This window comes from Triturus cristatus, chromosome 3_2 (genome assembly GCF_964204655.1).
Source record: "Triturus cristatus chromosome 3_2, aTriCri1.1, whole genome shotgun sequence".
Taxonomy (NCBI): Eukaryota; Metazoa; Chordata; class Amphibia; order Caudata; family Salamandridae; genus Triturus; species Triturus cristatus.
The window spans coordinates 323,019,856-323,046,978 of NC_140584.1; the positions used below are offsets into that span (position 1 = coordinate 323,019,856).

The window sequence follows — 27,123 nt, forward strand, 5'->3', positions numbered from 1 at the left end:
ACATTTTAGGGTACAAGGATAAGAGGAGACTTGCCAAGGGTCATGGCTGCACTTTTCCAGGACCGGTATCAGTGCTCCTAATGATAATTTCATGCAGAAGCACTGGGCATTTGGCCTTCACAGATCATCACCCATTTTTCTTTTGTGTCATGTAACATAGCGGAATGAAAGAGACTGGCGTGGATTAGGATGGGCATGTAATATAAAGTGTTTGCAAGAAACAGGTCTCGATGTACTCCTCCTGTTGTGGACTATAGACTCTACCGGCTCTCTGGCCTCTACCTTAAATCCAAGGGTTGAAGGATGGGTGGTCTTTCCACCTATGTTTCCACTGAGGTGAATACTCAGGTTAACCAGCCACCTGTTTCAGCTTTGGAAATTCAAATTTTGAAGAGTGACTAACCATTGTTATGCACAGGGTTTAGGTGGCTGATTTATGCTATAAAATATCTACATTATGCACTTAGAATAATGTTTGCCCAAGTTAGTCCAGTGATGATTACCCTAGCACTTCAAATGATTGCAAGCAGCAGCATTTCAGGTCTGAGGGAGTCATGCCTCACATGAGAATTGATTAGTTGCTGCTTAGTTTTGCACTGTTTTCCAAATCTGAATCAACCCTGAATTTGTGCACTTAAAGCAGTCCAACACTAGGTTTACACCCAGGATGAGGATAAAAAAGACTCACCATAATCTGCATATTTTGCCCTATTCTACTTCTACAAGTTCTCTTCTCCTCCTGTGGTAGTAATCCTTAAGGAGTACAAAAACTCAATATTGGCAGTCAAGGAAAATTAAAAGGAAGGCAAATTTATTTGCGTTTTTTAAATATGCAACTTCAAACACTCCAACGTTGTTGGGAGTCCATTAAAGACTTAGATAGACCAACAGGAGTTCCGGGTCTAATATTGTGTTCAGCATATTCGCACATTATACACATCAGAACAGTTCATACTTGCGGCATGTCAATTTCAAGTGACAAAATAATGTTATGCCATAATATTATGTATATCGTCACTGGATAGTTCTAGTTAGGGTCATATTTCCATAGGAAATGGATGTGTTGGTTCACTAATAAAATTTTGCACTATTTAATGAACCGTAACAAAACTTTCAAGAAAAATATCCATCCACCTTAGATCCTTGCCTGAAATGTGTTTTCTTCATGCAATATCCCGTAGGAAAATTGAACAGCAATATTGCAAAAATGGTTGAACGGAATCACACCAAATTTGTCAGAAAGCTAGATCTTTAATCAAAGCATGCTTTTTGTAACTCCATGTAAATCTGCTCAGTAGTTTTTGAGAAATTAAGGTTCAGAATATTTCCATATATCATGCCGCAGAGGCTATGCGGATCCGACAGATCTAAAGATAGGATCTAACTGGCTACCACCACATCAACAAAGATGTGGCAGCAGTCACTTTGGGACTCGGGAACTCAGTCCCCTATCCTGATTTAAAAAAAAAAAAAAACATATATAGGGGATAGGCCTGGTCACTTTTCATGAAGTACCCCCAACGAGCCAAAAACGTATTTCTTTTTTTTAATGGGACCATGGATCTGCAGAGGATCTGTGCATCCGTAGTCCAGTTTTTAAAAAAAACTGTGGCCCCTCTCTTTTGAAAACTTAAGCCCGAGTTGGGGACCAGGGCCTAGGGGGTCAGTTTGATATATTTATTTGGGAGGGGGGGTGTGCTCCCCCTCCCTGAGCCTTAAGAAGGCTTCAGAAACCCCATCTCCTAAAGCAGAGTTGTAATTTTAGGGGAGGGGGCCTGGGGTCTCCATCCTCCAGGGCAATTAATTTGTTAGGGGAGGTGGAATGCGGCCTCCCTTCTGAGCCTCAAAGAGGCTCTGGGGACTCCAGTCCCTAGGCCTGAGTTTTCCATTTTGGCAAAGGAAGCTCATGCCTCCCCTTCCCAAGCTGTACATTGGCCCTGCAAACTTTATCCCCAGGGAGATTGGTGTTCCTTCCCCAGGAGAGTGTGGAAGAAATACAAGTATTCCCTGCCTACAATTGCGATTGCAGGGAACAAAACTTTGGTCCCACCTGGCAGGAGAACAGAAATATGCTGCTCCCACCCGGGCGGGACATCAAACAAACAAAAGAGGATGGGAGAATGCTAAGAATAGGGCTGACCACTGGCAATCGCTCAGAGTAGCATTTTAACCCATCATTATTTTGCCCCCAATGCCGCCGCAGATTAGAGCCAACCATATGCAAGTAGGTCTTGACCATGTTCCAGTAGGAACAGCACAGCCCGAACTTGTCAGTTCATCTCTGAACGGGAAACCAAGCAACCCAAGACCGGTTTCGCCTTGAATGGGATTCAGTCAGGAGTAGCCTCATGTGTCTGTCCTCAGAAAAATCCCTTTGACTTATGGGCACTTATTTACCCCACAGAGGCATATTTCGTTTTTCATGTAATGTGTATTGTTTTCATAGTTCGCATTTTCAAAACATTTAAACGGGAGTTACGAAGTGTGTCTAAAAAAAAAGACATCGGCCCTGTTTGTAATTCAAATTCCAGTAATTTAATAGGATTAAAAAAGAAACAAATGACAGAAATAGAACTCGGAAGGAAGGAAAAGAGAATTTGGACGAAAACATTTACAAAACTCTGTAATGCCGTGTTTTCCGGCTCTTTCAAGCCCCAGCGGGTATCTTTTAGGGACACTAATAAAATATGCAGAGCTAGAACACCATCCAAGCAATGCCCGGGAGCGTGCACGCAGAGGGAACTCTCGAGAGATGCCAGGTCAAAGGGCTGCGCTGAGACCCGATTTCCATAGCATCTGATGCATCTGTGATTCGCCAATTAAAATCGTGAATGGGTACAAGATGTTCAGAATCCCCTTGAAACAAAATGTTACCAGCCGCGCGGTTCATTTGTGTCTAGCAGCGCACTTGTAGCAGCTCTCAGCTGCAGAGACACCAGGGGCAATATTTGGACCCGAGGGGTGTGTATCAGCCTATGGGTTTGGACAAACAAACGCCTCACCAGGGTTGGACCGTAACTCGGAAGAGCTGTGCAGTGCGGGAAGGAGGTATGAAATCCACTCATGCAGGCAAGGGCTGGCCTTTCGCACAAGCGGGGTGGGGGATCACGCCCATGGCGCCCGATCTGCGAAGCTTCCCCTCATCTTGTTGGTGCCGGAATACAGGGTGTAGTCGAGTGACGCGGAGATGTTATTTGTGGCACTAGCGTCTATCTATTGAACTCTTCCTCCTAAATGACAACGAGCTCCTCTTGTTTTCAAAGCGAATCTTCTCTACAGAGCCCCTTACACCTCTACGTCCTCCGTTCCGACCGCGCACAAAATGGCCGACCATTCCTATCTTAAAAAAAACAAAACCCACGCCCACCAGTGTAAAAGGGGCGGGGCTTAAAAAAAGAGAAAGACGCGAAAAAACACGCCCCCGAATCCGAAAAAGACGGGACTTGTGTCGAGAGACAAAGCTCTTCTCCAATGGCTGACCAGCATTTAAGAGGCCAGCCAATGGAGAAGAGGGGCGAGTTCAAGCCCCACTACTAGAAAACGTTAAATCTCGCGAGCGAGACTGCTCAAGCGCAGCCTTTGCTAGCCGAGACCTAAAAACTAATGCCCCTAACTCTTTCCACTACCACCGCACAGTGGTGCCAGTGCACCCTATCGTTTTTAGGTGGGTGCACCTCATTTCTTGCTGGTAAATCTCAGTCGTACACTCCCTAACATTTTGAGTAAGCTACACCCCTGAGAAGAGCTCACACTGGTGAGCAGTGCAAAAACTTTACAGCAACGCCAAGTGCATCAAGCTCCAGTTCTTTAAACAAGGCACTTTTGGCAAGCGCTAAATGTACTCCTAATATTTATGCAAAAGATGCATTGACTTTCAAAGCAAGACACCAGCGATCAAAAAGCACACATTTGGGCGCTATTAGACCATAAAATTACCCTCTTTAAACTGCCCTACTGCAGAGCAAAATGTTGCATGAACAATACAGAAAGCCAGTGCGGCGCTTTATTTTAGCTTTTCATATATTTTAACCTTTGTACACTGGCAGTAGTAAATCCCTCTTCCTCCAGCTCCCAGTTATTTGCATCAGTGCTTTTGGGTGCATATTTTTTTAATTTTACATTTAAAGAAACCGGTTGCACGTTGTCTCTACACTTGTGTATGTTTGGGGAGAAGGATCTCATACACAACCGGTTCTTGTCCTGAAGGATCATTTATGCTAGTAAGATGCCAAAGCAAAGCTTTTTATTTTTATTAAGTATTTGATTGGCTTTCCATCATTAGACCGACGTCCACTGCAAGGAAGCATTTTTTGAAACGTGGGCAATCAATTATTGCACTCTTCTTGCAGTACAAATGCAATGGTTTGCCCCTAGTTCCACCAATACACCAAAATGAATACAAAAAAAGACCTGAGTGTAATGCTACGTTAAAAACTTTTGTTACGAAGGCTTGTTTACACATGCTGACAAAATGTGATATTTTAGACTGATCGGTGTTGGTTGAGCGCCAAGAAGCTACATAAATGGCAGACGCTACGCTAGATACATTCTATTTAGCAGGACACAGTCCCTTTATTCTCAGATGTGGGACGTACTCTTCCCTTCAGTTAAAATCAATACCAGCATCTCTTAAGAAAAAAGTACCATCTGCATCACTTCCGCAGTCTGTGTAGTCACTAGACTCCTGTAGGTTATTCGGAAGCTCCTGTCTGGAGATTTAAAGTGAATAACATTCTAAGCTTATCCATTAAGGTTTTAAATTAAGTGTAAACATATTTATGAGGTGTGCATTTATTCTCATGTACTTATGTTGATATTTTTTTGGTACATGCAGCACAGTGACTCTCCCATCAGTGAATGGCTCGGGACCCATCACCGCCACTATGGCTGCCTACATGAATGATGCCTTTACTCAGGCGTACACAGTGGATACTGAACTGATAGTGGGAAAACCGCTCTACATTGGCATCTTCACTACATTCACGGATGGAGACAAGTTTACTCTGAGAGCAGAAAAGTGCGTTGCCTCCCCCAACAACAACCCCGCTGAAAACGGTGTGGTGTTAATATCAGGCGGGTAAGTGGATCATTCTAAACATTGCTCTGTCTATCACACTTCCTTTGTAGCCTTTTCATTACTTATACTCGAAGGAATGTGGACCCTTAAACATTCTGGATACAGGAAGCTAATAAGAAGGCACCATGATCACCGGCAGTAAATGTGGATTAATAAAAAAAAGGTCACCCACAAGTAATATTGTAGAAATTAAATGTCAGTCACTGTTGCAGAATATGTGTCCTATGTGCGGTATTCACGTAACATCATTGGTGTTGAGAGCAGAAGGCTTTCTCTAGCAGTGTGGCCAGTTCAAGAAACTGTTACCCAGTCCCCAGACAATCATATGTGGCTAAAGTGACTTCTAATGTTAGAGTGGAGAGTTTCACAATGAGGTTGTACTACTGAATATCTACCCCCAAAATACTGGCATATAAAATTATTGAGGATAGAATATCAATCAATCAATCAGGAATTTGTATAGCACAGCTACTCACCTGTGAGGGTCCCAAGGCACTGAGCGGGGCTTGTGATCCATCTGGGCGTGAAGGGACACATATTGTAAGGTTGTGCATATAAGGAAGTGTTGGTTTACTATTACTACCTCACATCTACCTTCCTTGAAGATATATATATATCAAAAAGGTACATATATATATGGAGTTAGGTATTGACGCTCTAGACTTACTTACCTGTCAATATTTTATTTATGATATTTTGTCCTTGATAATTTGTGCCACCGATATTGTGGTGTTGATATTCAGAATTCATACCTCACAAAGACACAGCTTTGTAAAAACATCACACAACGAAACACAAAACACGCCAAATTTGTTGTGTTCATATAGTCTGGACAAGAGCTGTCTCTGCCACTTTCCATTTGTATGAGACTTATTCAGACTGACATACACAGAACATTTTAATGTGATATAATTACTGAAGGGTGCAGTTCAGCAAGTGGTGTAGATGAAGGGGTGAAGTCTGTGGGAAGGTGTTTTCCCCAAGCTACATTTAAGTGCTAGTCCTCTTTAGGAGTGAGTCTAGCACCATAGAGCACTGTCTGGCCCACTACATTTCTACTCACTTCTTGACACAACCTCCCTGGTTGTGTGTGAATCTCACACTTTTTGAAACAGTCTCACTTGTTTATGAGTCTCACTCCTACACCCCTCCCAGGAGCGAGCCCCCCCCCTCTTTTTCAGCACCCTGCACCCCGAACTGTGTCCCTCTCCGCAATAATCACTCCAGTGTCAACATATTATGGTGCATAGAAAAGGCCGCAGTTTATTGAAACATGGTTGTACATCTTGCCATTTTGGTTTGTCATTCATTAACATCCACGTCAATTTAAATCCTGCATTGTGCTTTAACATTTTTATTGTTGGTCTTTTTATGACAGCACTGTCTTTGATCGAGGTGCCCCTTTAAGCAAGGCCTCTGTGTTTGCTGTTCCAGGCTTCCCTTGCTACCGAGTTTGTGGGCGCCGTTAGGACCGGCCAGGGGTCCAAGTGCCGTGCCGCTTGCCCTGGACCCTTGCTGGCAACTCCCCTGCTCCTTAGTGCCCCTGCAGTGTAGCATCCCAAGGACCCTGTGCGAGAATCTTATCTACTCTGCCTGTGGCTGTGTGCTGTCATTCGCTCACTCAGTGTCCCTGCCGTGAGGCATCTCAAGGACAATGTGTGAGCAGCTCATCTACCTACAGTAATTTCCTCTTGGATATTTTTCTGGGTTTCTTCCGCCATGCTGCTTAGCTGTTCTAGTACTCCTACAATGTTAAGTATGAACATGTCCATGCCCACCCCCGTCAAGTGCACCCAATCTTCCAGGTAATATCCCGGGGACTGCAGGTTACTTAAGTCAAGCCTCACGAAACCTCAGCTGTTGGCCATGCATAACTTTGCCATGGGAATGTTCAATTTGCTTCTGAATTTTTCATCCACCCCTTGGACTAGGCCCCCCCTCCATGCCCTGCGCACTATTATTTCTGACCATACTCCCTCGGCCGGGGGGATAAACGTAGCTAAGAATGTCAGGCCTGTCATAATTTTTTCCAAGGCTGCTAGATCTTTAACTCCAAGATGAACCAATATCGCGTCTGGCCTGTCACCCTGCCGAAGCCCCCTCTGCACCATGGGGAGTAGCTGGTACCACTTTATTCCCGATTGTCCCAGCCAAGTCACTTCCGTATTCCGTAGCCAGATTCCTCCGAATTCGTGCCTTGCCACCACCTACCGCTGTGCTCTGTTTATGTAGGAGTGCCCCACGATCCATACTTTCTTGCGACCCTCCAGAGGACGTAGGTGGTGGCAGGGTAAAAACCAGAACTCAGTAAACGGAGGGTTGTATGTACCGCTTGAAGGCGTTCGATGGCCAGCGCCCCACTATCTTGATTTGCTCTGCTCCCAACCCTAGGTCCGCCGCCGTGGATGCCGCCCCTATGTGGAATGAGTGTGACTCAAATTCCCTTGGTGGGAAGCCAGCCCTTTCCAGGGATCTCCGCATTATCGCTATGAACTGAAACCGGCTGAGACAAGACCCATTCCTGTGTGTAAATAACGACCCAAGTGCAGGCCCTTCCTGCAACATATAATCCTGAACGAGGCATACTAGGCAGCAGGATTTGTCCTCGATACATTTGATCCTAGTAAACTTTCCTCTGCCTGTCTGATGCGTTTTTGATCGGCGTAAAAGGATTACCATCTGCCAGGCTCCCAGAATTACGACTGCTCTGTGTTTGCATGCGTTTCCCAGGTTCGCTTTCGCAGGGGCTGCTATTTCGCTGATCCTGTACACCCTGAAGAACGCAAGTGCGAATGCTGCCCTGAATAGCTTTATCTCCTGGTCCCCGTTGCATACTTGCTCTAATTTTTTTTGTTTGTTTAAATGTCTTCATTGGTATTTTCTGTTTTTGTAACATGACTATCATCGCAATTTTATACAAGATACTCGGATGTTTAGAGCATAAGTATAGAACACATTCATAAAATAACTTTTCCCAGCAAAACAGCGTATAAATGACATTGATTCGCTATTCTCAATTACAGAATCTTGCTTCTTGCGAGTACATGTTCTGGGGTTTCTGCGTGCCATTGCCCACATTTTTGTTACATCATGTAATACAAATCATCGCTGTCTGCAACTTTGTACTACACAGCCAAACTGGAGTATTGCGGCAGGATCGTGTTATTATACATCATATACGTGTGGATCCTAAATATCAGGCCTATTCATCAATTCACTGCAAGGGGAAAGATAGGCTTGACATGATGATAGGATGCAGGTAGTGGACACTGGAGAGTACCAATAAGACATATTTTTCCTAAAATACATAATCTTAAATAAAAATTATATTTTGCAAAAGGAAACATGCCTGCCATCTATAAAATTACAAACAGAATCAAGGGGTACAAAGTTGCATCATCGGTATTTAGCCGCTTGAACAGTATATCTAATCGAGGATTGGAGCAGGGCGCATATCGAGGCGTAACATTCAACTAGAGAAGAGGACCTCTGCTTCTGAAAACGGAAGGGATGTGAGTGATCATCCACAATGGTCTACGGGTGCAATAGTGTGCTGCTCCAGGTATGGCGAAGCTTGCCTGTGGCGCTAAACTGAGTAATGAGGAATTAGTTTGCCTAACTCGAGTCAGCAGTTTGGGAATTATTTGCTTCCGGTGCATGGCTTGCCTGTAAGACAATGAGTAAGGCATCCCAGCTTTGCGCAATGGGAAATTTGCGGAGCCCCGCTGTTTCTTCTCTGTGCAACGCCGTGCTTTCTGCCTGTGCCCATATTGTGAGGGAACGCCTCCAACTAAGTATGCCCGGAGGATTAGCATTTTTCAATTTCTTGGTTATTAAGCGTTTTGCTGTGATTAGACCTAAATCTTGGAACCTCGAGGTGACCCTATTAATTTTGGACCTGGCATAAAGCCCCAGTATGCAGACTTCCCATTACAATGGTAATGGCGTGCCTGTGCATAAAGCTAGAACTGCGACTACCTCCTGCCAGTAATGTTGAAGGGATGCACAGGCCCACAGCATATGGAGTAGGTCAGCGTCAGGATGCTAGCAGTGTGGGCATGCAGAGGCAGCCATATGGAAATATCTATTTATCATGTCAGGCGAGAGATATGCCCTCTGTACGATATAGGTTTGTATAATTTTGAACCTAGAGTTCCTTGGTATGTTTCTGGCACCCGCTATTATGACATCCCATTACTTATCAGTCCAGGGCCGGCCTCTGTCTGTCTCCCATCTTACTTGGAGACGCTGCAGCAGCAGTGGATCCACCAGCCAGTGTACTATGTGTGATACCGCCCCCATGATATGTAAATATTGTAGTAAGAGGTGCATTGGTGGTTCAGTAGTCAAATTCCCCCAGGCGGCCGTCAGTGCCTTCAAGATAGAAGTGTGGAAGAGGAATTGTCCCACTGGCAACTCAGCTTCTTCTACCAGCGTGTTGAATGCTAATAATGCACCGTCTCTGTATAAATCGCCAAAGGTGTCTAGCTCCGCTGCATGCCAGGTCGTCAGGGCTACGTCCTATGTGCCTAGTGTAACCCGTGGTGTCCCCAACAATGGCAAAATCGAGGCGTATGGAAGTGTTGTGCGAGTGAGATATAAACTTCTTTTATAGCACTTAGAAGCTAATCCTAGATGTCATTTTGGGGGTCGCGGGAGCTTGGCGACGGGATGGAACAAATGACATATTTGAGAGTGGGTCCAGGGCGGGTGCATAGTCGCCGGGTCTTCCAGACATCTGCGTCTAGCCTTTTCATTGCCCATTGGAGCTGGGCAGCTAGGGCAATACAACTCCATATTAGGGACAGCCAGCCTGCTCTTACTAATGGGAGCATACAGTTTCCACAGAGCAACTCGCGGTCTCCCCTTGTTCCATATTAACTCTCGAAATAGCCGTTCCAGTTCTCTGAAAGTCTTGGGTGGAATATAAATTGTAAGGTTCGAGAAATAATACAGCAGTTTGGGGAGTACGATCATTTTGAGCAAGATGACACGGCTCATTACGTTTAACGGAAGTGTTTTCCAAAATTGCATTTCAGCCCATGTAGCCGAAATTGCTCTCACCAAGTTACCCTCTGATAAGTCATCGGGCGATCGATATACGAAGATGCCAAGATATATGAATGTGGTGGGATACCACGTGAGGGGCATGTCATTTAGGAGCACATCTTCCTCAACTGTGTCTGCATTAAATGAGTAAATCCCCGATTTGGACAAGTTGACCCGGAGCTCAGAACTGTCCTCAAAGGTTGTGAGTATATCCGCAATAGATACCGGTAGTGCAGTGACATCTCGAATATATGACAGCAGAGCATCAGCATACCGGGAAACAGCATGTAGCCTATCTCCCAACCGTATTCCCCACTCCTCACCGTCTTTCCGGAGCAACATGGCTAAAGGTTCCATGGCTAAGGAGAACAATAGCGGGGAGAATGGACAGCCCTAGCTTCCCCCGTTTCACTCTGATACAGTCCGAAGCTAACCTGCCAGTACGGACCCGGACAGTGGAACATTGATTCAATAAACGAACCATGTTTAAAAAGTGTTCCCCTAAGTCGTATTTGCCTAGCACAGATGCCAGATAAGGCCATTCGAAGGAATTGAAGGCTTTCTCCAAGTCCAATGCTAGGCAGCCTGATCATTGCACACTTGCTCTAATGCGCACGATTGCCTTTTTTGGCCAGCAAAATCAATGGGCCGCCGCCTGTCTCCATATCCGGGCTGCAATCTTCCCCAGCCTTTCATGGCCATTCTGCATAAAAAGGACCTCGTGGGGGCCCTCCCTGCCACCAGTTTGGTGTAGTAAGCCACTGCGCTCAGTTGTGCCTGTACCCATGAATTGGTGTTTCCGATCTGGAATAGCCATTCTAAGAATGAGGTCACCCCCTCTTGCCCTACCATCTGCTCCCCATGGTACCTGTTATGTCTGCAAAGGTCGCCCAGCACTTATGATACCGGTACTCTATCTTAGGTGCGTTGTCCAACAATTTTCCTATTCTGGGTCCACCAACTCCCATAGTTCCTCCGGTACTGGCATCACAACCTGGTCCGCGTCCGGGGCGAGCTCCCTGAACCTGCCTCACTGAAAACGAGAAATGGAATCTACTCTTGAGTTTTCCACTCCAGCAATGTGCCTTGCCCTAATAGCTATGTTTGCTGTCAGCTGGCATTCAACTAGCTTATGCAGTAGGCTTACCACAGCCAGGCATTTTGCTGTTCCTAAGTTGATCGCTTGTGCCACTGCATGATTATCTGACCATAGGATTATCTGGCTGTTAGCCAGTTTGTGGCCCCATATGGTGAATGCTACTACAATGGGGAATAGTTCTAGCAAGGTGATGTTGCCCGTGATCCCGTTCTGATGCAAGCTTTCTGGCCATGCTGCTGCTGCCCAGGCCGACCCCAGGATGGCCCCAAAGCTGTAGCCCCCTGGTCTAGCTGGTCAGTATGCACCCACGGATCTCGCCACATGATGGTACCATTAAATTTGGCCAAGAAAGTGTCCCATTGTCCCAGGTTTTCCCTGTGTGAGGCGGACCCTGTGCCAGGCCAGGCGTCTGTCAAAGGGGGCACCCTGCGGGGACCACTGTTGTGGCGAAGTTCAGTTTCCCAGCAGCTGTTGTATCTCGCCTAGCATCGCCTTCTTCTGCTGCCATAGCTGCCGTATGATTTGGCGTAGCTCATCCACCTTCTCTGGTGGTAGTTTGCACGTCCCAGGCACTAAGTCTAGTTCTATCCCGAGGAAGGACAGTTTGGTGGTAAGGCTCTTGTTTTTGTCTTGTGCCAGCAGGACTCCTAATTCCTGTGTCAGGTCCACAAACAGGCGGAGGAGGTTCGCACACTCCCTTGTTCCCACCTCACTAATGAACAGGAAGTCATCTAAGTAGTGGACCCTTACCCCTGTAGGGTGGCACACCCCAAGCTCCCATTCCAGAAAACTACTAAAGGACTCAAAATAAGCACAGGATATTGAACAGCCCATGGGCAAGTATTTGTCATAGTAATACTCCCCGTCCAGCTGAAAACCATGGAGATGGTAACTATCTGGGTGCACCGGCAATAAGCGGAAAGCCGATTCTATGTCTGTTTTGGCCAACAGCACCCCCTTACCTGCTTGTTTGATCAGGTCTATTGCACTGGCTAAGGAGGCATATGCTACTGAGAAGCTGCCCTGATCTAACCAGTCATTGGTGAAATCCCCGTGCGGGTGTGACAGGTGGTGTATCAGTCTAAATTTGCCTGCTTCTTTCTTGGGTAACAAGCCCAACTGGGAGACTATCATGTTCGGTAGTGGGGGGGACAGGAATGGTCCGACTACTCTACTCAGCTGGACCTACTTCCCCACCTTCTGTCTAGCAACCTCTGGGTTGTCCCGTATTGATCTCAAGTTGCGGCTACCCGGCGGGCCACAGGTCCTTTGTAAGAGATGGGAAAACCCTTCATGTACCCTCCGCCAATTGCTGCCTGTCTGCCTTGCTTGGATAATGAATAATGGGAGTGGGCAGTTGAGGTCCCTTGCCCCCCTCCCCCTCCTTGTGTTGTCTCACCCTGGTCATTACTTCTTTGTGCTGCCCTTGTCTCTGTTAGTAATAGCGCCCTACGACTGTCTGCATTGCACGGCAGGATGTTTCCCCCTGCGGCTGTGCTTCAACCTGCATGGACTCCCCAATTTACATTCATCTTTGTCATATTCCAACATGCTGCCAGTCGGGTTTCCCGTCATGCCGGCAAGGTGGCCTTTGCCCATGAAACCTTGTCCCTGGCCTTCGTATTTCCCTTTAAACCCTGGGGGACGAACATTGGATCCCCGCATGTGGATGCCTTCCCTGGCTGCCACCATGTGGGTCATGAAGCCCTTCATGTCCTGGCAGTCCCACTCCATTATTGGCCACGTCTGCATCTTTTCTTTAAAGTCCTCATCGTACCTCAACAATGCGTCACCCTGATACTTCTGCTGTACTTTATGAACCTTCTGTTCATACAATATTAGTGCTGCCGCACTCTTGGGACTCTTCTCTATGAACACGCATGCCAGCGTCCTGAAGGTCCTTAGCCAGTTTTCTATGCTTCTCTCTACTCTGGGCTTGCGTCTATCCCTTCTGTCCTCGTCTTTTTTATCCTGAACTGTAAAGTCTAACCCTGCTTGGCACACCTCCAGAAAAGAGAAAATATCTATATATACCTTTCTCCAAATCCTTTCCTACACTGTTAGCGGGAATAAGGTTTGCTAGTCCTAGGAGCTTTGTGGTGGTGGGCTGGTCCCCTGAGGAGGGGCGTATGTACTCATTTGCAGGATTGTCCCCTGGGGCCTGGCCCTCCCCTGCCCGGTCCTTTGCCAGGTTGTTTCCCTCTGGTGCTGGTGCCTTTGTCTGCATCGGTTTCAACTATTTCTTGGCTGGCCCTTCTGCAATGTGATCATTCATCCAAGTTTTCTCTTTCAGGGCCACCAATGCCCTAGCTTTCTCCAGCAGCGCATCCACATCCCTGTACAGCTCTGGCCAAGCATCCCACGGGGCCTCTTTTAATATTTTCTGGGGGCCTCGCTGCCCCCAGGTGACTTGCTTAAACTTGCCGACATTCTCTTGCTCCTTATGGCTGCCCCATGCCTCCCTGCCATTGCTGTTGGCTGCCTCTTGTTTCTTTAACCCCTTCAGTGCCCATGACGAGCTGGACTCGTCATGGGCCGCGGTGGCGCTGTGCCCATGACGAGTCCAGCTCGTCATAGACCCCGCCCGCTAATACAACGGCCGGCACAGGGCGGGGAAAGGGGCGGGCACTGAAGGGGTTAAGGCGGGGGCTGTAGTGACCCTCTTGGTAGACAACAGCTGCTGGGTCTGTATTTCCAACAATGCTGATTCAGTGCACTGCCGGTTTAAAAATAGTCTCTAAGCTTGTGCACAGCTATGCCCCACAATCCAGGTGGCCCTTTTTTTGCCTTTAAAAACGTTGTACCGCGAGCACAGTTTGAATCCTCACCCTCTCGTCCAGTACTTGCTTTCTGTGCCATAAGGGGGGCCTGCCCTCTTTCTGGTTTCCTGGTCAAAAACGGGTGCGGGCTCCGGTGCGTGGCAGACTTTCCTGGTCCCCTGCAAGGCTGGACCGCTCATCTTGCTACCCTACAGCTGGCTTTTCTCCTGGTTCTGCAGCTGGTTGCACCAGACACTTCCCCGCTATGGACCCGCTACCTGGTGCATCTGCCACGCCGCGTAGAGCTTCATCGACGGCGATGCAAGATCTAGGCGGTAACCGCCGAGCCCTCATGCACGCTTGGTTGATCCTCCGTCCTTTCTGCCCCACCATCATGCTGGATGGATCTTGCTCTAAAGGGGGGTTCGCACTCCGGGAGCAGCCTCCTCAGCTGCTCCCCAGAGAGTCCTTGATGTGACAGCGGTTACCAGCTGCTCTCGACGTCCTCGGCTCCAATGATGAACTCTGGCACCAGGTAACTTCCACTTCTTCTGGGGGGGTTGTGTGTTCAACTGGGGACCTACACCCATTTTTAACCCCCCTTGGGTGGATAGCAGCTGCCTAGGAAGTGACCAATCTGGTGCACCCCCCCCCCTTTTTTGCTGGCTTGCTGCGGGAGGGCGGAGGATTCCCGCCTCAGGGCAGCATTTGACATGGGCCCCATCAGGTCCGGATACGCCTCCCGTGGTCCATGTTTCAGAGTGACCAGTCTCTGTCCTCAACTGATTTTAATGGTGTATCAGACAGGTAAGTAATTTTTTTATTTTTTCTAAAAACCACTCTAAACCAATCAGATGTTACTTTCGTGGCTTCTTACGTATCAGCGAGGGTGGCTGATTGGAGTGAAAAAACTAAGAGGTGAAATTAGTTGAGAACTGGTTTCACTCATGGGCACAATAAGTGCATCTCACCAGGAAGGTACTCTTGGTGGACTCCGACACACACGACAAGACAGCAAGACTCGAATGGTGGCTTAGCTGTGACATTAAATTAAAAGCAATCTTTGAAATCTAACTCCGCGCTCTCTTCTCTCCACAGCTGCCAAGTGACGCAGGACGTGGACACACAGATTATCAGCAACGGCGATACCCTGGAAGTAAAGTTTCAGATAGAGACATTTGCTTTTCAGGCCCAGTCTGCAGTGTATATGAGCTGTGATATATCCCTGTGCCCGAAGACAACACCAGACACCTGTGGAGTAAGTGATGAGGGCTGATAATGAAAGGGAATTTAAATAACTTCCCACAGCAGCAAGTGGGGTAGTGCCACGATGAGCAGTTGCGAGTACAGCAAGGCACTGGCCTGAGAAGAGGAATCAAGAGTTTTCTTCTTTCACAAACACATAAAGAGCAGGTGCAGCACTAGAAGCAGCAATGCAAGCTTCCCTAACACACAAGTACACCACAAGCAGCAGCAGCAATTCAAGTTTACATCACAGTCAAGACAAGTTTAGTAAAAGCAATAGAAAGAAAAACATGGGGACAGGAATGTTGGGGCCACCGGACCCATAAAGTGCATACAGGCAGGGGTGTGCGGCATGGTTCTGCTGTCCCTGACAATGTGTGCTGGAAAGAGGGCGCCAGCGGGGAGTTACTCTTGAGACTTCCTGGTCCAACAGTGTACGAAGGAGGAAGGAGAATAGAAACAGTGCCAGGTGCAGAGTTTTTGGTTAGGGTCCTGCTGATAGGATCTCTGTCGTTCTTGAGAATATCTCTGCCCTTCCTATTGCATCTCTGCAGTTTATTCAGTAACTTAAACTTCTGAGCCCCTGAGAGTTGTTTACTCCTTAGACATCTTCAATTACCTCCTACTGCCTACTTTCCCAGCATATGTTACTCTTTACCACCCTCTCAGCAGTTCCCCGAGTTACCCAGGCACCTACGTTTATTTAAGCTATAGCCAGGAGTATATGAGTAGGAAGCATTGGCATGGCCTCCGGAGACAACAAAATAGAAGTAACCTTGGGGCAGTGGGGAGTATGGAGGTTTCGTGGCCGAAATTTTATAGAAGTAACTGGTACGTTATTGTGCAATATTAAAAAGCATCATTTATTTCTCTCAACATATTGCTATTATTCCTGCCAGCCCCAAACATATTTTGTGAAAATTATATTATTATAAGCCTAAAACAGGTGTATATTTGAAACTGCTTTGGTCCATCACCATTGCCTAAAACTAGATAGAATTTTATTGAGGTGATCAGAGTATATTAAAGTAACCTAGATTTGGGGACAGACCTATATTTTTATGTGCAGAGTTCTCAGCCCTGACTGCGGAGTGTCAGCAATTGTAAACTTACTCTTAACTCGTAGGTTGTGAATAGAAAAATAGTAACCGTACACAAAAGTGTACCTTTTCCTTTGTGAATGAGACTCACAGTTTCTTGTTTTGTTAAAACATCTCCGGATGACATTAGCATTGAAGGTGCTGTGTAATTATGCATTAAATTACTTCTTAGTTGCAAAGGAAATATGTTGTTTATATTCCATGTGCTCCAATTTGCTGAAGAAATTATACATTTTCTCATATCATGATGAAACTGCAGAACTGCTGATTTGCCGGGCACAATTGTGAAAAAAAAAATTGAATTCTGGGGGAAACAGATTTTAGAAGACTTTCCTATTCTACAAGGGATGCTACCCAATTTTTTGAAGATGTTGCCTCCCATTGGGGCTTTAAATATTTTTCAGATTTTTACATACTATGTATAACTCTGTATCTGACAGCCTTTATGGCATTGACTCTGCACCACTTATTTTGGAATTCTTGTAATAAACACTTTACATTTTTATTGATCTATATCTCAGTTATTGAGTAGGATTCACCCAATCCACATACCCATTATTTATTTAATTGTTTTACTCTGCAAATACAACATTTGGGGAGGTGCCTTAATGTGGGGATACATTGCCTCATGAAAATGAGGTTTAACACTGTCTCTGCTCCAGTAAATATGGGAGGTTTGAGTCACATAATAATTTTGGGGTGTCTATATTTTGGGGCAACGTTTTCCCCCCACAGTTGCATAAGTGCGGGTGGTGCCCATTGTCAAACACCTATTTGATATTTCTCCGAAATATTCCCATTTCCTACCTCAAAATCTTGCTATTCTTACAGATCCACATTGTATTACAGCCCGTGTGAAATAAACTAGAAGCCATTTTGTCTGAAAAATGGTTTCTTAGACCACAGGCAACTTATTATAATATAAATATTGGTGCAAGTCAGGAACTCATTAGTCTAAGCATTAATTTAATGAAATCCCCAAAGATGGCCTTACAGAACACCTGAGGCCTATTAAATTAGCAGTAGGTGTCTGTGCTGTTGACAGGTAGCAGATTTTTATTTTTACCCAATGGAAATGCTGAGCAGGTCTGCCGGAATTCATATCCGTGACCATGGCATTTCATGATCCTCTTTCTTGAGTGGATGCATCAGTTCACTAAGACACCAGACCCAGTCATCACTACTTATGTGTTTTCCTACTTGTAATGTTTGTAAAAAATAATTCCTTCATCATAGAGGAGACTTCCTTAAGCAGCAGAACACTTCTTTTTGGATACAGAACAGCCAAATATAGGTATTACCACTGCTTAAAAAGTACTCTGCAGATGCCATCTTTCTCAGTAACTACCACCCTATTTCCCTTCTCTCGCTCCCAGTCAAATGCTTTAAAAAGTAAACTAATACACAACTCTCTTCTTTTCTGGAAGCAAATTCCATCTTTGACCCTGGCCAGTCAGGCTTTCGTCCTTTTCACTGTACTGAGACTGCCCTAAATACATACATTTTCAAGTGAACCATGGCCAATCAATGGCCTTCGTCTTGCTTGAACTCTCAGCAAAATTCTGATCTCACATCCTCATCAGCTCGAAATACAGGGCAAGGCTTTGTCCTGGATCTCTTCCTTTCGGGAAACAACCTTTACAATGCAGTCATTACATCGCACTACATTTACAACTCATTCATTACATTGCAACATCCTTCACAACGCATGTTACTACAACACAGCCATTACATTGCATTACATTGCATATCACTACGACACATGACACTACAACGCATGTCACTACAATGCAGGCATTACATCGCATGTCATTACAACGCATACCATTACAACGCATAGTACCCCTACACTATCCAACACTTACCCTACTGTTGCACCCCCTATAGTTAGAATAGTAATTTTTACCCCTACACTATCCAACACTTGCCCTACTGTTGCACCCACTGGAGTTAGAATAGTAATTTGTACCCCTACACTACCCAACACTTGCCCTACTGTTGCACCCACTGGAGTTAGAATAGTAATTTTTACCCCTACACTACCCAACACTTGCCCTACTGTTGCACCCACTGGAGTTAGAATAGTAATTTTTACCCCTACACTACCCAACACTTGCCCTACTGTTGCACCCACTGGAGTTAGAATAGTAATTTTTACCCCTACACTATCCAACACTTACCTTAAATGCAAGGTAATGGTATGCGTTGTAAAGGTATAATGCGATTTAATGGAATGCGTTGTAAATGAAGTAAAAAAAAAATTGTAATGGCATGCAATGTAAATGTATGCGTTGTAAAGGATGTTGGGATGTAAAAACTGTGTTGTAAAGGCATGCGTTGTAAATGTATGCTTTGTAACGTCATACATTCCTTCCTTTCACCATGACTTTCTACTTACCTCCTTTCATTCCAACTTTAGAGAATCCAAACAAAGGGCCCCTGAAGGCTCTTCTTTGACCCCTACGCTCGTTAATGTTTAGATCTCCCCCTTAGCACAGCTAATTCTTTCCTATTGGCTATATTATTCATGACAAGTCAGACAACACCCAGATTCTATTCTGTCTCCATGACTCTTCTACAAGCAATGAACAGAATCTTTGGAACTGTCTTTTGCATGTTGTTTCCTGGATGAACATCCCTTTTTTTAAACGCAACACAGATAGGACTGAAATTCATCTATTGGGAAGATGGACCATACTTTGGTGGATTAACTTGTGGCCTGAGAACCTTGGTTTATCACTGTAGGAGAGTAGGATCTGCTTCATATGGTTACCCCCACTTTTTGCTGCTGTAACACTGTTTTTCGACTTTAGTCTGGCTGGGGCCCTGCTATTCAGGACCCCAGCCTAGCTGCTTCCTCTCTAAAATGTTTCCTAGTACCTTAGGTACACCACATATTGGATTCTGGGGTGCCCTTATAAGTCCCTAGTATATGGTATACTATGTACCCAGGGCATAAGTACCCCAGAGGCCTACCAGGGGCTGGAGCATGTATTATGCCACCCCTGGGAAGCCCTCCAAAATGACACCACAGGTCTGCTACTGCAGCCTGGGTAAGGTGCTGCATGCACCCCTTACTGAGATATAGGTTCACTATATCTCACCTTTCACTGCACATAGAAACCTATCAGTCACCCCTATGGCAGGTCTTATCAATCCTGAAGGCAGGGTGCTTGGTTTTGTGTGAGAGGGTGCCCAGGCATGAGCTGAGCTCCTCTGCAGCCTTTGGAATCTCTTCTCCGGGGTTGTCTGTGATGCAGCCTGACCATATACTCTTAAGTGCATTACAACCAAACGGTAAATGCTAACTTTGGACTGGCTGCATGGAAACATGTAGTGTTTGGTGTCAACCACCTTGGAATCATACCCTCACACCAGTAACTGGTGTGGGAGTATGATCCCACTCTTCTAGAGGGAGAGACATGACAGCACTGGTATACCCTGTACCAGAGCCCTGGCATCACAAAATGGATGCTGCAGCCACAGACACGAGTCTAGCCTCGTGCTGCTGACCGAAACTCCAGCAGGGGAGGCCTGGAAAATAGGTTTCCTGTCACAGGGAGGTGTCATCACCTCCCAGACAGGCTTTAGTGGATTGGGGCTGGGTGGGGGCACTCTGAGAGTGTTTTGAAGTCCTGCACTGGGGGCACATTTGGTGTCCCTGTGCATAGTCCAGCTCAAACCGGTTCAGGGGCTACCAGCCCCTGCTCTGGTGTGAAACTGGAGAAAGGAAATGGGTGTAGCCACCCCTTTTTCCAAACCCTCCCATAGGTGGGTCCCCTGAGTTAGTCCAACCCCTTCCTTGGGTATAAAGTAGGAACCCCTGGCAACAGGACTTTAGATATTCCTGGACGAAACTCTGAAACTGAATCCTGGACCTTCGACAATCTGTTCAACGCCAGATGACTGAAGAATCTCCCTTGGAGTAAAGGAGTTACTCCCCTGCTTGGCAGACACCAAAGAAGCATCTGTCCGGTCTGCATCTCCATAGCTCCCGCCAGATGCCAAAGACTTTGCAACACCAGAGGTGGATTTCCAGACTTCCCAGAGGTGGACCAGAGTGACCAGCAAAGCTGAGACACGCAGCCCTCGTAGGTAAAGTGGAACTGGAACCCCTGGACACTGTGCACATTTGCAAGTGCATCAGCTTCTCAACGTCCCCTGAGGCTGTGCATTGGATTACTTGTAGCCCAGACCCCGAGCAAAGAATCCACTGAACATTGTCAGTCTGGTCACTCTAAGTTACCCGTGGGACGCCATTTTTTGTGATTCCTCTCGAGGCCCCTTTGCGATCCCTGGTCGTCGACTGGTGGGTCCCTGTGAAGGCAACTTTGATTTTCATTGGGCTTCCCTGGTTGCTCCAGATGTGCCCTCACTCCACCTTGCTGGTGGAGTCCCTCGGACCTTGCTGGTCCACACCAAAGCATCTTTCTCCTTTCTGCATGGATTGCTGTTGCCAAGGCTTGTTGTGTCCAATCCGGGCACCAACACTGCAGCACTCGACAACCTTTGTTGGACAGCTGGAATACAGCTCCTGGTTGTCCTCGACACCTCCTGGTCCTCGTGGCTGAAGAGTCAAGCTTCACCTTCAACTGAAACACCCGACATCAGTGGGCATTCGTCTATCGTGCCCCTAGTCCCTGGCAAGTGACCCAGACTCTGTCCCCTCTGCTTTCAGGTTCTTCACATCTTCGATCCCGACACCATTTGACACCTATTCACCCGGCTTCCCTGGGTGAGGTAACTCGAGTACTCCGGTGCTGCCATGGGTGTTGACCCTAGAACTGTCTAAGTCCAATTCTAAGTGTGATTAGACTCTAAAAATCTAACCGCGACTCTCCCCATAGAAGCTAACGCGAGCTCGCGGCTGTGTTCTCACACTGCACAAGGTTGTGTCACTACCTTGGGTGGTTCCTTGGGGTTCCAGCAATTCTACAGGCTCTAGGCCTTGTGTCTAGTTAAGTTGTGGTTCGTATACCACTTTGTTAGTATATGGTTTGGCTCGCCCCTAGGGCCTAATGTGTATTTGTGCTACTTTACTGTCTATTTTGAAGTGTAACTTATGTGCTTTTTCCTCTAGCCTCATAAAGAGACTAGAGGGTTGTGTTTAGTAATAAATACATATATTTTATATATATACCTGGTGTGGTTTCCTTTCATTTAGCTACTCAAGAGATTATAGACTGATAAAACAAGCTGCTTTACATTCCTTCAAGACTTAGCCTGAAGGCTTCTCTCCATAGCTACCACTAGGATAGCTTTCAATAATGGTTGTCTTTAAGCTAGCATCAATAAGGGGATGTTTGGACTGGTGCAAGGTGCCCACTATAACTAGTGGACAGCATATACCAGGCCAACTTCTCACAATCACCTATTCTAATTTTGAGAGTAGGAACTACGGGATTTTGGATTGGTGAAGATCTTTCGCTGACTACTGAGGTCAGCAAAATCTCTTCTGATTTTCTCCATCAACCTTACATCTTTTGACAAATTCTTCCAATCTTACCTTTCATTGCGAGGCGGTTAGTAGTCTTGACCTTTGTCTATGCGGGACTACTGAAACACCCTCTAAAATGTATTTCCAGAATTCAAATGATTCAGAACATGGCCATGCACCCAATTTTTTATTCTTTCTCTTAGTTCGGCAATTTCTCTTTACAAGGCTACACTTCACTAGCTTCCCATCTCTAACAGTATCCTCTTCATGACTCTTTGTATGGTTCATTGTGTCTCTATAACTCTAGTCCTCTTTACCGTTGAGCCAAATTGGTCCCTTATGCTCCTGCTGGAGCTCCATGATCAGCTGCTCTTTGGCTATTTTATATTCCTCACTTTCGCAGGCAGAAATTAAGGGAACGAACTTTCACCTAACTTGCTATCAGGCAACACAATTCCAATTAGGTTCTAACTCAACTCAAATCACCTAGTCTACCAGACGTCCAAAAAACATGGCTTTTCCCAGTTTAATTTTTTCATCATAGCCTTCTACTTTCTCATTGATTAATCGCTTGTGCCAGGATACCCTTTTTGGTGATTATCATGCTACATAAATGTCTAGAATAGAATAGAATATCATACAATATAATCCTATGACTACACAATGGAAATCACACCATGGAAAGTTAACCATATCTTAAGGTGCTATAAAATGGGAAATTATCTAAGGTGATCGAAGGCAACCCCAAACATCTTTTCAAGCATTGAGTCAGTTGACAATACTGCCAAGAGTGATTTTCTTCCAGGGCAAATTCGGTCTGGAGTATTTGATTTGGAATAGTTCAAACTTTTTAAAAGACCTGGTAAGGACCATTTGATCTAGATGCATTCAGTATACAGGGTTGTCAGCTATTGTTTTTTTTATTTTATTGCTCTTTACTATATTTTCTGTTTCAAATCAAATAATAAAATCAGATTACAGCACATTAGCTTATATTAGCCACCTGACAGTCAATGTTTACAGAGCAACACCCCACTTTTGGGATCACCTCCCTTCTCTTATTTCAGTAGCAACATTTAGCTTTAACTATCTGGTCTTAGTTTAACAAATCAAGCACAAACGTCTAGCCCACACATGTCCTGTACAAATCCCAAAGATCACTTGTCCTCATAAACCTTTAGTTATTAATCTGTGTATATGGAAACTAGCATTTGTTTCGTGAACACTTTGCTGGGGGGTAGGCATGGAGAGCCCAAGCAATCCCTATAAGGGAAACCCAGAAGAAATACTGACAGAGAGAAGGGGGAGGTTGGAGGGGGGCTATATAGGGAGTGGAGAGGATGCTGTCTCTCCTCAGGCATCTCTCAGTCTAACATTTCACATTTGGTGTTACCCAGCACCAGCATCTCCCCAACATTAACATAAACCTCACTGACAATTGCAAATCTGTTAGCCCTCTGGTGCCCTCATATGCACCTGGCCCTGATGGACAAAGCATTGGCCACTCTTCTAATCACACAAGATTTCTGAGAGTTCAGACTGAAATTCAGTTACTTTAAAATACTTCATGGATGGCAGTAGACAAGGCTCATCAGAAGCTGTCCTGGGCTCGAATCGCAACCATTGGATACCTGTTGGAGATGCAAATAAGCCAGGATGAGGCATCCCTCATATACTCTGGTCATGTAAACTCATGCATGACATTTGGAACAAGTTAGGGAGACCCCAACTCAGATTAGGCTCCTTAATATTCACCCTTCAATAGAGCTAGTTTCACCATACCCAAACCTTTCCAAGACTAGATAACCATAAAAGTTGTTTGGTTGGCCTCTGCCTTGACCACTGCAAAACCATGCATACTGCTTCAAAGGAAATCACCCACACTGCCGAACATAGAGGACGGGTATGAGGCATGCTCACAATGGCCTCCTGTGAACAGTTAATTAACAAATTTAATTATCAGCTACATGTTTTCAAGACCATTTGAGATCTGTACCTGTCCTGAAACTGACATGGACTTGCCTTCGCCTAGAAGTTCAACTTTCTCTTTGTATCCACTGGAAAGATTGTTAGAGAACAGGATTGTCATGTGAGGGGACCCTGATTTGTGTCTGTCCCTTTTCTGCAAATTTCTCTTTCACGCCCCTTTCTATTTTGTGCAGCTTACTCTTTGTGTCTCATTTCTTTTTTTGTTCATGTTTCTCTTTGTGCCTCTTTTCTATTGTTGTGCAGTTTTTTATGCTGTTTTCTCTTTCCTATTTTTCTGCCCGTTTCAGACCCTTTCAGCCCCACTACCCCCTGCGCATTGTTCCCACCTCCCCGCTATTTACCTGCTCCTCCTGTGTTGCCTTCCCACCTCTTCTTCCCACTCCTAGAAGCCCTGCCCACCACCTCCACACTCCTCCCTCATCCCAGGACCTACTTAATGATGGCCACTAGCGTGATCGCACCGATGGTGTGCCAAAGGCAAGTCCTTCTGCGCTCGTCTGCACCTGGACTGCACCCAGGGCCAGAAATCGTGGTTTGTTCGGCCCCCAGGTATACTCCACAGCCTTCCTTTGGTTGATAAACCTTGGACGCCGCTCACCACGCTGCTGCTAAACAGCGCCACACAACACAGTAGGAGCCTTCACCTGCTCCCACTGCCAATTCTTCTGGAGGCTCCCATACACTTCCCTCATGCACAAGCCAACCACCGACACCCAAAACCCCACACCACCACAAACCCACGCAACAACAATCCCTCATATGCAGGCTGCTCAACACATGATCACTCAGCAAACACACAACCAAAATCTGGGACATACTAAGCAGTGATGAACCAGATATCCTCTTCTTCACAGAAACCTGGCCCAACTCCACATCAGCACCCAATATCGCCACAGCAAAACATACAAGCTACATGATGGCATTGAAATCACAAGCCTGGAGGAGCTCTCGCAATCATCTTTAAAGAATCCTTCAAGTTCTTGACCTCCTTCGAAACCACCACCACAAACATGGAAAACCGACACTTCAAACTATACGTCTCTGATAACTTCACCCTGCATGGGACTCTCGCCTAATGACTACTCGGACCGCAAACCACCTTTCAAAAAAGTTGACACCCCACCATCACCATACTCACAAGCTGCAGCTCAGGCAAAATCTTTGAAACAGACTGGCTCAGCACCCTCACCACAGATCAACTGAATCACATGAACAACATTGACAAGCATATCAAACTTCAACCACTGGATCAGTAACTGCGCAGACTCCAGTGTACCCATCAAACCCAACAAACAAAGAAGATCCAACAAGCAAGCCAACTAGTACACAGAGCCTTCCAACAATCAAAACAACATTGCAAACAACTGGAATGGTAATTGAGATGTTGTACCAGCCACTAAACCATCAACAGATCCACATACAAGACCGCTCTCAGATACTACCACTAACAACTATGAGACACCAAGAGATGTGCACTAGCTGAACGCCTCAAAGGAAGGTCCAACAGCAGCAAGGTGATCTTATCAATCAAAGAAGGATTGCACCACACCCTCCACAACTGTCAACAACATCCCCCCTCACAAGAACTCTGCAATGACCTATCACACTTCTTCCACACCAAAATCACCAATATGTGCAGCAACTTCCCCCACCAATGAGAGACACCATCCTCACTGCAAAACTACTAACCACCAACCAAGACAACCATCTGATTGAATGGACACAGGTTCAATCATGTGGAACATCCACTCAGGGGCCCCCATCGATCCATGTCCTCACTACATCTACCACTTAGGAACTTCCCCAATAAGCACCGCTCTGTCCTACATCATTAACACCTCCATCGCATCTGAACATTTCCGTATGAGTGGAAAAATGCAGAGGTCAACGCTGTCCTCTAAATAACATTAGCCGACCAAAACTAGTGTCTAACATGCCTGCTCCCTTACCCAGTCAAAGTGATGGAGAAGGCCATCAAAAATAACTCTCAACCCACCTTGAGGCCCACCATCTACTGGAAAACACCCAATCTTGCTTCCAAATAACCACAGCACCAAACAGCACTCATTGCAGCCACCAACAGCATTACGACCATACTGGATCACAGAGAAACAGCAGTACTCATCCTATTCAACCTATCCACCCACCTTCAACATCGTATCCTACTACACTCTGATCAGAAGACTCCACAACATAGGCATCCAAAGAACTACACTCCATTGGATCTGTTCCTTCATCACATGAAGAACCCAAAGAGTTAGTATGCCACCATTCACATCAGAAACCAAGAACTGAACTGTGGGGTCCCCTAGGAATCTTCCATCAGCCCAACCCTGTTCAACATCTACATGAGCCCACTAGCCAACATTATTGGATCTCAAGGCATCTCTGTCATCTCATATGCCGATGACGCCCAACTTAATCTCTCCTTGACGTACAAGACTACCACCTCCAGAATCACCGTCACCAACTGCACGGCCATGGTAGCAGACTGCATGTGAACAAACTGCCTGAAGCTCAATTCCGATAAGACTGAAGTCATGATTTTCGGTAACATGACCTCCCCCTGGGACTCCATCTGGTGGCCTCGAGCACCAGTGCCACCAACCACACTAGAAACCTGGGAATGATCTTAGGATAGCAAATTCCCCATGACAGCAAAAGTCAATGCAGTGAGCACCTCCTGCTTCCACATCCTATGCATGCTACGTAAGTGGCTCCCCAGAAGACCAGACGGACCAACACCGAAGCACTCATCACAGGCAGGCTTGACTGTGGCAGCACATTGTACGTCGAAATCTCCAAGCAACTTCTACATAGACTCCAGACCATCTAGAACACCTCCAAAAGACTCATATTAGACCTTCCAGTCTGCATCCGCATCGCACTGCAGCTAAGGAACTCCAATAGCTCGCCATTCACAAACAGATCCAATTTAAACTACTCAATCACACTTACAAAGCCCTACACAATATAGGAACAACAACCTCATACACTTTCACCAGCTGACAAGACATCTACCCTGCACTTCACTCTCGCATACACCCCATGCATTCACAAAAACAAAGCAGGAGGTCCCTCCTTCTCCTACATCACACCCAAAACGTGGGAAAGTCTTCTCCCGCACATTAGGGCCTCCTTCTCACTTCTTGAGCTCTGCAAGAGGCTGGAAACCTGGCTCTTAGAATAACGAGGCAGGAATATTTCATCCACTCAACTGCTCAAGCACCTGGATACCCTCAGGGGCGATTGGTGTGCTCTACAAGTCTACCTACCATAACATAGCATACCATATCTTAACACCTTAATTAGTTCTAGACTCATCTACTGTTACATGATCTGGACTAGCCCCTCCAAGTTCCACATTC

At 46.0% G+C, this 27,123-nt stretch overlaps 1 protein-coding gene across 1 annotated transcript in view; it reads left to right on the plus strand.

Annotated features, from left to right (window-relative positions):
* LOC146857283 (uromodulin-like) overlaps nucleotides 1–27,123 on the plus strand; it is a 237,967-nt gene that overhangs the window by 196,763 nt on the left and 14,081 nt on the right. Inside the window, exons 7-8 of the mRNA XM_085647788.1 lie at nucleotides 4,835–5,077; nucleotides 15,083–15,242. Coding sequence (XP_085503914.1) covers nucleotides 4,835–5,077; nucleotides 15,083–15,242 — 403 coding nt within the window. The remainder of the gene's footprint in view (nucleotides 1–4,834; nucleotides 5,078–15,082; nucleotides 15,243–27,123) is intronic.